The sequence below is a fragment of the Schistocerca serialis genome, chromosome 6 (genome assembly GCF_023864345.2).
Source record: "Schistocerca serialis cubense isolate TAMUIC-IGC-003099 chromosome 6, iqSchSeri2.2, whole genome shotgun sequence".
Classification (NCBI taxonomy): domain Eukaryota; kingdom Metazoa; phylum Arthropoda; class Insecta; order Orthoptera; family Acrididae; genus Schistocerca; species Schistocerca serialis.
The window spans coordinates 636,864,040-636,877,464 of NC_064643.1; the positions used below are offsets into that span (position 1 = coordinate 636,864,040).

At 35.9% G+C, this 13,425-nt stretch overlaps 1 protein-coding gene across 1 annotated transcript in view; it reads right to left on the bottom strand.

The window, feature by feature from the left end:
• Positions 1-5,714: 5,714 nt before the first annotated feature.
• The window catches only part of LOC126483677 (MPN domain-containing protein), a 163,362-nt gene continuing 155,651 nt past the window's right edge, over positions 5,715-13,425 (bottom strand). The window contains exon 10 of the mRNA XM_050106757.1: positions 5,715-13,417. Coding sequence (XP_049962714.1) covers positions 12,806-13,417 — 612 coding nt within the window. The 3' untranslated portion in view covers positions 5,715-12,805. The remainder of the gene's footprint in view (positions 13,418-13,425) is intronic.

Below are 13,425 nucleotides of genomic sequence, written 5' to 3' on the forward strand. Positions count from 1 at the left end.
TGTTTCCAGTCTTGGCAGCAGTGCTGAAAGGCTTCAGCTGGTAGAGCCTTTAACAAGTCATTCGCATTCCTTTGAATTTTCTCCAGAATCCCAAAATGACATCCTTTTATGTCATTTTTCAATTTCAAGAAAAGAAAAAAGTAATAATGATTCAGATAAGGTGAACAGGGGCGGTGGGGAATATCAGGAATGCCTTTTGAAGTAAAAAACTCCACGATGGAAGAGACCGTGTAACATGGGGCATTGTCATGAAGCAGCATCCACTTGTCTGCAATGTCCAGTCTCACTCAATTCCTAAGCCTTTCAAGGACATCTTCGTGGTTGATAATTTGTGTTGAAGGAAAAAATTCTTTATGCATGATACTGCTACTGTCAAAAAAGCAAATCAGTACTGTTTTGATCTTTAATTTGCTCATTCAAGCTTTTTTCAGTCAAGACGAATCAGAGTCCCACTCCTCACTCTGCCAGTGACAAGCTTGTGCTCTTGATAATGAAAGTTCCCCATATACTTGTTTCAACTTTTCAAGTCACACTCATTGGTTTACCAAGTTTAACACAAAACTTGATGGCATAATGTTGCTCTAAATTCTGCTGTTCCATTTTTGGTTACACACAACTTTACTGATGGCGCTCTCAAAAATCGTGTGGTGGCTGTAAACAGCTAAAACTTGGGACTGAGCATCTGGAAATTATGAACATACTGGTCTACACAAGTAGAACGGCACAACATTGCCAGGTAACTCAGTGTTGTCACACACCTTGTATTATACCTGAGGATGGTCTGTTTATGACTAAAATTGGTTGTTTAGCAAAGTGACAATACAGCTGTGTGCAAATCACGATTTTTCAAAAACTGATATACATGCTGTTTTTTTTAAATAAAGTGCAAACATGATTATCTTTGATGTGCAGTATGCATGTTTATTCCTTGCAGCAGCTTAGCTTCAGTATGTAACTAAATCATAATAACGATGATACGTTGTATTCTGTGTGGCCATGTCAATAGCACTGTATCTGTATTGCAAATTCAAAGCCGATGATACAAACATTGCAATAAATAGCAAATCAAGTGTAGTCGTAGCAAGATCAGCTAATAAAATATTTGTGGACATTAATCACTGGTTCCTAGCCAATTCTTTGTCACTAAACTCTGAAAAAACACACTACATGCAGTTCAGAACTTTTAAGGGGTGTCCCACGAGTATATGCTTAACATACGATGACAAGCAGATAGAAAAAGTGGACAGTGTTAAATTCTTGGGATTACAGCTTGATAATAAATTCAACTGGGAGGAGCACACCACAGAACTGCTGAAGTGTCTTAACAAATCTCTATTTGCAATGTGAATTGTGTCAGACATAGGGGATATAAAAATGAAAAAGCTGGCATACTATGCTTACTTTCATTCTATAATGTCATATGGGATTATTTTTTGGGGTAATTCATCAAGCCAAGCTAAAGTTTTCCGGACACAAAAACGTGCAGTAAGAGTTATATGTGGTGTGAACTCAAGAACATCCTGCAGAAGCCTGTTTAGGGAACTAGGGATACTAACTACTGCTTCCCAATATATTTATTCCTTAATGAAATTTGTCATTAAAAATATATCAGTTTTTTTCAAACCAACAGCTCAATTCATGGAATCAGTACTAGAAATAAGAATAATCTTCACAAGGATTTAAAGTCATTTAGTCTTGCACAAAAAGGTATGCATTATTCAGGAACACACATAATCAATAACTTGCCAGCAGCCATAAAAAGCTTGACAACCAATGAAATTCAGTCTGAGAGAAGCCTAAAGGATTTATTGGTGGCCAACTCCTTCTACTCCATTGATGAATTTCTCAGTAAAACCAACTCATTTGTGTGTGTGTGTATAAGTACAATATAACTTCTGCACCATTTCAGTGCAGTAATGTGTTCATTGTAAATAAGTATTATAGTAGTTGTATTTCACATTTATTACCTTATAAATAAATAAAAAAACTTTTTTATTTAAAATTCAGTGCATTAGTATTCGTAAAATGACTCTTTCATATAGTGTTCATTAAAAAATGACAATCATTCCACTTGGGACCTGTGGAATGGTACATTAGCGTATTTGTTTTAGTTTTAAATATTTTTCATGTATTGTTGTTTTTCTGACATGTTCTACATCCTGGAGGACCTCCTCACTACAGATCAATTGGAATGAAAGTAAATCTAATCTAATCATATACTTACAAGATAATTAACAAGTGTACTCCAGTTTAAACTCTATTTAACCCTAGGAATGTAACAGATGCAACTTTTGTTATGTCTTCATTTTTGTGACTAAAGTTATTTCCTGGGTTTTGAATATTGATCCTGAGCTGTACCACAGGGGTTTAAGATATAAGTCCAGAGGTAATCCATTTACTTTGAACCACTTTCTATGCTGTATGATTTAGTCAGGAATTTCTTCTGCTTTCTGGTTTTAAGATTAATATAGATGTATAATCCGCAAACTGGAACTTTAACAATACAAGGAAAAAATAGATTGCTATTTACCGTTAAGATGACATGTTAAGTTGCAGACAGGTAGAATTAAAAGACTCCTACACCGAGCTGCCAGATATGAGACAGTCGTGTGCATGTGGTGTGCTTGCTTGTCTTAATGAATGTGTGAGTTTCTCTTCTTTTTCTGATGAAGACTGTGCCCAAAAGCAAATGTATGTCTTTAAATTATGCTTGTCTGCAACTTAACGTGTCATCTTAACAGTAAGTAGCAATCTATCTTTTCCTTACATTGCTGACTGAGTTTAGATATGTGGGCAAAACATTGACATAAAACAGAAACACGTAACAGACCTAGCATATAATACTACCAAATTCTAGCTATCAATAAAAATTCTCACATAATATTCATTCAGCACTGATCTTTGTGCATGTTGTATCCAGCACAGCTTTGATGTCTTTAGACACTCGGCTCCAACAAACTTCACTGCTATTGTTTGACCTTCAATTTCTGTCAACAACGAAGTCCAAACTTTCCTTGACTTGACAAGTACAGGGAAGAGAACAAATTTATCATGCAAGTAATTACTGTTCATCTGTAGTGATACAAATCTTTTAGGATGTAAACTTTGAAAGCCAGAACTTTTGTTCAGCTTACATAAAGAACTTAGATTTTTAGTCAATGCTTGTCTGTGGCTTGACTTGGTTGCAAGCAGTTAAACAATATATTATTTTCTTTACAAACACTTCAGTTTTCTTGTGGTTCAGTGTAAGTTATACATAATTACAGAAATGTTACCGTTTACTATCATACATCACGTTATACTAGCCATGTAACAGTTCTCACTGTAATAATATAATAACTGATTCACCTCTTGGTCAACAATGACATTTTAATATGTGCATCCACCACATTATTGATGATCATAATTGACAGCAAACGGAGTGTACACACATTACTAATCACATCAGCTTACACCAGTTACCGGGTTTGGGTATAATATGGTTAATAGTGTACTTACGTGAATATGATCAGGATACAATAACTATTTGAAAGAAAAAAATATATATTTGGGGCACTGCAGAAGCCGAAGTAATGTGTCACAGTCTTTAATGACCAGTTTTGAATGCATTCAGTCTGATACATGGAAGTGTTGCTAACATACTTCAGTATTACAATATAAATCATGAAAATATATTAATATGGCATTACCTGTTTGATCCAACTACTTGAATGTTCATTAGGGTTGTCAAAAGAAGAAGGCAGATAACATGAACCTTTTTTAAAGAATCTTACAAAACACATTACTTTTATTACAGCAAATACAAAACTGTATAAAACGTAACACTGCAACAGGAAAAATGATAAAAACATAAATGTATGATTATTATCAAGGTAATGATGGACAGAGCATATTTTCATAGTCACAACCACTAAAACTGTCATGAAAGATATCCTTCATATAACAGTAATATTCACAGGACTGATAAAATAAAAAACAGCAAACAGAAATAAGTTTAGTTGAGATGGTTTATGCATACTGAATGCAGCTGTTGACTGGTGTGTTAGACATGGCACACTGACGAGACAGCAACAAAACTGGAGTTTTAACATCAACTTGGTGGACAGCTTCAGTCTCCAAAAATTGCTGAATGAAAACAACACATAAAATGAAATGACTTGATACCACAATATGGAAGGTATAGCAACCAAAATGAAATGTGTACGCAACTGTGAAATACATCTTTTAAAAAGTGTAGTAATTTCATCCAGCTGTTGTTCTTTCCAAGCATGGCACCATTTTTCCTCCTACATTACACACACCATTTTTTTAAAAAATTTAATGATACAAGCAATTGCAAACATTCCACAGACAAACACAATTTATACAATGAGGCATTTGCAATATTTAACAGAAAACTGAACAAATTTCCGAAGCAAAAATATAAGACAGTAAATGAAGTTTCATGATTTTGATATTTAAACATAATCAGTTTTCAAAATCAGAAGTTCCTCAAATTAAGAAAGGAAGAACCCTTCAACATAATGTATACCATTATTCAACACATTATGAAATACAATAAACTTTAATATGTGAGACTTTATTACACAAAGAGAATAATTAAATTAGATGGCATGTTTCATTCAGAAAATAGTTTACAATTTTATAATTCAGTAAATTTCTGGGAAGAATTCTTGGACTACTTCCTAAGCTCAACTTGGACCATTATTTTCAATGGAAAATCCAGGCTATACGACAGACCACTGACTCACTGATTAGAAGCCACTTTGAACAGCATACAGATGAACAGAAATTGATAATAACTAGGTAGCTTTCAGACAAAGGCCTCTGGCAAACAGCTAGTGGACACTCTCAGACTCAGTGATGCACCCTGATAAGTTTGCCTCTTTTTCTGTTCCAAGTAGTGATCTATCTTAATACATGTTTTATCATTACTTTAGCAAATGGTGATGTGAAAAACCACCACACAATACTAATTCAAGTAGCATTCTTTTTTAAATTTTCTATCTGGTTAAAGTTCGGTGAAATATGCTACTGCAAACAAAATAAAGGCAGTGTAACAAAACCAATAATTACGAAATGTCTGCTGGCCATCACTGATACTTAATGAGTCATATTCAAGACACAAATAAAGCTAATTCTCCTTATCAATTCAGAAATTTAAGTGAAGTAAAATAGCATCTTTCTTTCTGTTACAAATACCTTCATTTGACTTGCTCCCGTTGTTATGGCAAAACTGGGTCGTCCTTTCCTATGTGCCTGTCTGCAGTCTCTTCTATCTGGTGAGTAGCAATCTGTCCTCATATACAGTTATATAATTATGTGTTATACAAAATTTTTTCACTTCTATCAGAATAACCTAACAGCACACACACACATACATTCTCTCTCTCTCTCTCTCTCTTTCCAGCAGACAGTGACAATAACAATAATTGTTTATTGCTTTTCTTCTGTACTTTTTTTTTTCATGTTATAGAGAATCCTTATGGAATGAGAGAATAAGGTCTTCCAATAAAATTCAGCTTCCGCACACAAACATCACACACAGAGTAAACAAAGGTGAGGTATTTGATTGCAACCCGCATAACAATTTCATGATCACAAGCGAGACACAAGCATTTCATCATCTGCACCAGGGATGGGCAAAAGTGACTGTGGACACGAGTGCTCTTAGTTCTTGCCTGTACCTCCCTCCACTATTTTGCCAGCCACAAGCCCCCCCCCCCCCCCCCCCCCAAGCTTCCTATCCATTCTTGCAACTATCTTTTCAAACCAACACACACACGGCAACATTACTTACTGACTTTTTGTGACATAATTGTCTATGCTGAGGTCTTATTTGTAGTAACAAGACAAAATTAGTGAGAAAAAAATGGCTGCAGTTAAGATGCTCAAACTGAAAATCTTAATGAATCCTTATGCTTCAACTCACATTAGGAAGAAAATTACTTTTTTCATTGATAAACAAACTGGCACTCAGTTTTGTGATATAAAATTATAGGTGTTGAATAAGTATAATTAATGCAAAATGACATTTCCAGTTGTTTCATGAGAACATTGTCATCAATTTGAATAGTACAAAAAGGAAAGCCAAACTTCTTGGATAAGACAGAACAGAGATAAAGAGGTAAGAATAATTTTTAAAATTATTACTATTACTGATTACACATCATGTGTTTTTTTTCCTCGACTTCTAACTCTTCCCGGTGACGCACTACAAGGATGAAAATCATGTAGTGCATAATAGTGCTGCAACAAAACTGAGTTATCACGTACCTCTCAAGATAGTGAAAGTCATGTATCCTTGCGTCTGTGAAACAATGCTTTGTAACTGCCACAACAATTTTATGCCTGGTGGAAATTCCTCTTTCCGAAATACTTCCTCTTCAAAAGGACAAAAACACCCATAACTGCATAATTTGGGCAACCAAAAATCCTAGAACCATTGTGGAAACCCCATAGGATGATGAGAAAGTTGTCGTGAGGGTGTATTTACATCAATTGTGATTGGACGCTTTTCCTTCAAGGAAATGCAGAGTGCTACTTTTCAAACTGTCAGCATGACAGGTGCAAGGTACACCAATACGTTATGAAATTGCACCGTCCCTAGCCTGGCTGATAAATACCTGCTGGAAGGCACTCCAACCCACATTGCTACATGCCTGAAAGATTTCTTGGGCACACAATTTGATGAAGATTGCATGATGAGCCACCACTTCCACCATGCTTGGCCTCTCAGGTTCCCAGACTTCAACCTGTGAGATCAGTGGTGGTGGAGTTAACTGGAAGTCGCAAGGCCATCGTGATCACCTGACCTCATAAGGGATGCTAAAAGACAAGATCTAACAGAAATTTCTAACCTACCTAAAGATAGGCTGAGCAGTGTTGTTCACAACATTGTCCCTCAAATACAGGTATTGCTGATGAAGACAACCAACATGTTGATCATTTGTTATAATGAACACTATATTTGCTAAAAACAAACTGTTATGTTAATTACTGCTTTTGTAACATATGAAGCACCCTGTTGGTCATTTTGTGCACATTCTTTTGTTTCAATAAAACACTTTGTCATTTCAAGCATGTATGTCAGTTTTTACTGTGAAGAACTGAATTTTCAAATGTTAACAGACTTCTGTGTCAATCTGTATTCGAAACATAAGTGAAAACATAACACTATTCATGGATATTAAAAAAAAATAAAAGGGTGAGGAGATGGTAAAAGAGTTTGAGGATTCTCAGTGGGTATGAGATCTTGCATTTCTAATTGAATTGACAGGCACACACAACAGGAATTTTCTCTTGAAACCAATACAATGTCAAGTATTTTGTTTCATTTGCCCTGCCAATTATTTTGAAGACAAAGCAAACTTTCAGGACAGTCTAGCAGTAAAGTATAATGACAAAACAACAGCAGCTGTGAAATATTTGATACAGCATGCTAACAGCACCTGATATTTTATGTGGCAAAAACTTTCAATGAACTGATCATAAGAACTACTACTACAGACACACTTGCTTCCCAGATTTTTTTAAAATGGTAATACAGTGTGTCATTAAGAAATTGAGAAGGAAAGATGAAAAAATAGCAAAATATTTTATGTAGGTATTAAAACAATTACATTTTCAAAATTATACGCAAACAGCCCCTTATAAGGTAGCACACAAGCAAATACCAAACAGTATCATAAACGTAACCAGACAGAAACATGTACACCATTGGAAGATTATATGCTAACTTTTACAGTCAGATACTGAAGAAATAAGAGAGGTGAATAAGAGATCATGATCATATGAGATTTAATCATGTGTGCTTACTTTAAAACAAATCTTAACAGCTGATTTGTACAAAACTGTTGAGGCTTTCATGGTCACTTATTGATGCCTCTTGGCTTCTGCCTCAAAATTCTGACCAATGTTAGTTCAACAATTTTTCTGACCACATCAGTACTCACCAGAGAAGAGCCCTCACACATTTTTACGACAGACATATAAATCTACGGAAGAGGGCTCAACTCCTGTCAGCCACCACAAACGGAGGGTGAACTTCAAACAATTCCACCCACTCATGCTGACATAACGTCAGAAAAATTGCTAATAAACATTGGCTGAAGATCCAGAAATAAAATATGTGGGTTTATTAAATAGGCTCAAAAATCTAAATAATGTTCCTTAACTGCACACAACTTACTGTATGAAACAATTAATAATACAACTGGTAAAAAAGGCATCAAAGGTCTACAATGCTTGTACAATCATCAGAATAGAGAACTGACTACGGCAAGAGTGATGAGAGTTAAATTAACTGACCATTTATTTGCTGGATATCATTCAACACAATAAAATGTCACTTACAGGAAAAATATTTGGTCACTTCAGTTTTAAAATATGATTATCCTTAGTCAGTTTTCTTCACAACTTCCCTAATACAATGAACAGACAGACACTGACATACAGAATAAAAGGAAGAATTAGTTTTGTTCTGCAGCAATGGAATGAACCAGATGCCAGAGAAAGTAAGATGGACAAAAGAGAATTTTTGTAAGCCATATCAAGAAAGCAACGAGTTCATATATCATATTGTATAGCCGTCCCCAGCCTGTTGTTTACTTGTAGCAACTTAAATGAGACAGTTCACACGATCTTCACACTGACAAGAGAAAACACCTATACAAGAACGATACCTAGAAAACAATTTTAGTGTTCAACTGGGAATTGACCAATTCTCACACACTACAGGACAGTTGAAATTCACCAACTTATTATCTGAACATTGAGGTCATGATGGAATGCAGCGATTTAAACCACACTCCTCAGTCCAGTGACTCGGCTGCTGAAATCATCTTGTTCAGTCTCTACTTTCGCAAGTTTTACATTTGTAGTGTGATAACTAGGTGTGGGCATCATAGTTAAGCTGCCTAAAACATCCAGTAAGTTGACATGTGCAAGTGGAAGGGGGGGAAAAAATCAAAATGCTCACTGTCACCACTAATCAGCTGTTTTTGGCACATGAAAGGAAAACCTTTCTGCTGCCACTTACATTATAAAGAAATCTTTTCAAACAAATGTTTCATGCATTCACATAGTTTCAGATAGGCACATGTTATGGATTTACTGTGGTGTCACTGCCAGACACCACACTTGCTAGGTGGTAGTTTTAAATCGGCCACGGTCCATTAGTACATGTCGGACCCGCGTGTCGCCACTGTGTGATCGCAGACCGAGCGCCACCACAAGGCAGGTCTCGAGATACGGACTAGCACTCGCCCCAATTGTACGGACGACTTTGCTAGCGACTACACTGATGAAGCCTCGCTCCTTTGCCGAGCAGATAGTTAGAATAGCCTTCAGCTAAGTCCATGGCTACGACCTAGCAAGGCGCCATTAGCCTTACATAGCAATTGATACTTATAGTATAAAGCATGTCTCATCAAGAACGATGTATACAACAAGGATGGATTAAAGTTAAGTATTCCGAAAGCTACTTACTTTTCTTTATAGCATTCATTACGTATCCCGTTTCAGACCTCACGCCATCCTTCGTGTGTTTATAGTGTGCATTGCGGTCCCCTCAAATCACACTGTGTCGGCACTTCTGTCGACACATCATTTACAAACAAAACAATTGCTTTTGAGAAAATGTAAAAGTTAATCTTCAACTAAAGTGCCAAAAATAATATGTGTAACAGCCTTTTCGAGCTCCAAAATTTCCTTCTTTCTAATACTGCTCATGTAATTGTACTTATAAAAAGATCTGAGTGGTGTCTGCTGAAAAAGGATGCACCCATACAGGCAATGCTAACTTAGGACAACACTGTCATTATTTCACATTAATACTGTTGTACACCAACTTTCATTTTTTCAAGCTATTATTTGTGTTACAGCTTATTCCTCAGATGATGTTACCACAGTTATTGTTTTATGTTTTAACTTCTAGCACGTAATCCTTGAACTCACATTTCTGACTTCTGCAGGGTGCATGACCAAAATTTGGACAAATTTAAACATCCTACCCTGCTTCCACCAGAGGTCACCTCCAACTGTTTTTAGTAACCAGTCCGAATCTCATAATGCCCGAGTTCTTGAAAGAAAGTACTGTATCTGACTTTAAAAAAAGCTCGACTGCAAAAGGCCTTCAAAATTGGTCTCTCAGCCGCAGGTATAATTCACTTCTTTAATTAATGGAAAGACACCATTCACGATATTGCTACAAAATATCTGCCTCGACATCACTTAAACAAATATTTCCGTGTACCGGCAAGGGAGTGCCATTTGAAAGTCTGCACTGTGAGAACTCTTGCAGTTTTTGAGAGGTCAAATGCAGATTTTAGAGAATCCCAGGCATTTATTGTGATCACTGGCAATCGTTAATGGTGTAAGTGGACCAACAACAAGTAGAATTGTCAATGAGGACATTCAAAATAAACTCCAAACACGGAAAGTAAAGACGTGCTTTTCAAGACTGATAGGGCAAAACAAGTCGGCTGCTGCAGTTTTCTTCTGTGTTCATTGGAAATTAATGAAGTGGAGCAAATCAGACTCTTTTCCAAGGAGATTTCATGGTTGATACAAAAATCAACAGGAGAAATGACCACTGGCTTTCACATGAGCCGGAGAACATCCCAACTGTTGCCAGAACAAAATTTCCTGCCATTCTTCACATGCTTAGAGTTGGGCCTAGCAAGACTTATGAGATGCCCCCACATTTCTTCAGTATGGAGGCTGTTATTCAAGCTAAAGAGAGATATAAAGAATGATTGTGTTCCATATAGGTGCTCCCTCCCCTCTCCCGCTTAACATATAAAAGGATTTTTTCTGTAATAGTTAATATATTCCTGATAAAATTTTGTTTAAAGAAACTGTTAAATTTGTGATTTTAGTAATGCAACCTATACCTTAACCAATGGTATCCCACAAATGGGCCTGTTATGTAAATGCAACTTATTTCTGTAATATGTTGAATTATCATTAAATTTTCTTTGCTATCTTGCAATAATTTATCCAGGTCTATTTACAACAGACTTGTCAATTGCTGTTATCTATGTGGCTTAGTAACTGTATGATTTTTAATATTTTGGATGCACATCTTTTTATTCATTCACAGTTTTCCAAGTAATGTTGGCATATTTTCAGTGATGTGCTAAACTTCCACACTTCAAGATGTCTTATACTCATCCCACACCTTTACAAGTGCTTAATATTGGAGGATATATTACTTTAAGTTTTCTTACTATTCTCAGAACTAATTATGTGAGGTATAAGTTGCATAAAGCAAAGGAAAAGAGCAGAAGACTACATTATTCAGATTCACAAAGCAACTAATTTAAGGTCTTGATCACAGGCAGGAAAAATTGTGTTGAATAGTACAAGACTAAATAATACAAGTCTAAAATGGTACAATGTTGTTAAGAAGTAGGAAATTACTTTAGTTACAACGGATATTTCCACTGTTTCTAGAATATAGCAGAATGAGTCTGCTGCTAGGTACAGAGATGAAACGATGTCTGAAATAAGCTAGGTACAGAGATGAAACGATGTCTGAAATAACAATATTATGAAAATTATGAAAAAATAATATTGTTACATTCCATCCTGGATTTTCCAACGCCTGAAAAACAACATACACCAAAAAGTATAAAGCCAGGTCCAATGTTTAAAAAATTATAGCATCATCATATCTACTCAAAGGGATCAGTATTAACTTTACACAACAACACTTGTAGCATCTCAGGACACACTCAAATTTTCTAAAATAATCTCAGGCAAAATTAAGCCATGTATAATTTAGTGTACAGAGCCAGAAGATCCATAACAGCAACTTTTCCAACTAGCTGGGATACATTCATCCTGTACTGTCCATCACTTTGGTACTGGTAAATCATCAAATGCATCAGAGAGTACATATGATTTTACAGCTCAGAAAATCAAAATAAGACACTTACCGATACTGACCCACTATAAATATTACATCACCAGTTTCAATATCCTATTCAGAGCAAAGAATTTTTTATTTACAACAATGAAGACAAAATTTTTAAGAACCCCATGACATTAATGTCACTATTACATAACCTACATAAGTAAATTCATATTTTTCCCTCATAATGCCTTTCAAAACTTACATCAGCCATTCAGTTTTATCACATATGTATTACACAACATGAACGTAAAAGGCACTGTATAATAAAAATATTACTGTACATTTGTTTCAGTAAAATGTTTCTCGTTGTCAATGGCAGTAAAAGGAAACGAAGACCAATATGGATATGGTGAGAAAGGAGAGACACAGTGTCATACTGACTTACTGAGATGATGTGTGTCAAGTGCTTTGATTCCACAAGAAAGAGCACTGCCTGTAAAGCACAAGGGACTGTGCTCAATTCTCAGCCCTGTTTTAACATATCTGTAATACTCAGGTTGTCACTTTTGCTGGCTGACTCCTACCAGTAATTCTAAAATAAACACACAGTTTATCCACACAATCCCTAAAAGGAGATTCTGAGACATGAAGAACTCCTTAACCAGAAATGTCTGCACAGAAATTTCTGTTGCTTCAATGAAAGTAAGTGTATTCCGATAATACAAAAATCAAACAAGTGTTTCCAGTCATATTATCCAGCCTGTACATAATGTACAGACATTACCTGCACTATTCCAAAATGGTCCATATTCTATATCCCTCATCACACGTCAACAAAATAGAAAATTGTCACTTGGGAAAGTGAACTGCTTAGAAAATGTTAAATATAAATTACAGTTTTAAAATACTATAATAACTACAACATTAAAATTAAAACATGGAGTTTCATGTTGTTTCCATGTTTATCATTGTAGAATTTTTTTCAGTACTTTCTGCAGCTGTCAGATTTACAGGTTCAGTCTGTGGTGTCTTTGCTGGTGATGCACTTCTAGTGTCTGAAACAGGACTGGAAGCTACAGGACTGGAAGCTTTTGAAGTACTTGCCACTGGATTAGAAACTGTGTTTGTAAGAGGTTTCAATAAACTAATATTATCCATTTTAAAACCCAAAGGTGGCATAAACATGTTGCTAATACCACTTGATCCAATTAAAGACCTACTAGCTTCTGCAGATAAACCCATGAGAGATGTAGGCGATGGAAACTTTCCGCTTCCAAATAATGCAGCAGCAATGTCCGCACTCATCATCATATTCCCACCTGCCAAGTTAACAGGTGATGATTTAGCCGAGGATGCCATTGGAATGCTGGGAACTAGGAGGTTCACTTTATCCAAGGGGACAGGACTACTATTTTGAATTTCTGGGCTGCCAAATAATTTATTCAGAAAACTAAGACCATTTTCTGTAGCTCCTCCCCCAGGGCACACAAGGTCACAAATGAAACTCCAAAGGATGCCATCACTTTGATCACGTGGGAATTTTGATGATAATGTTGTCTGAAATC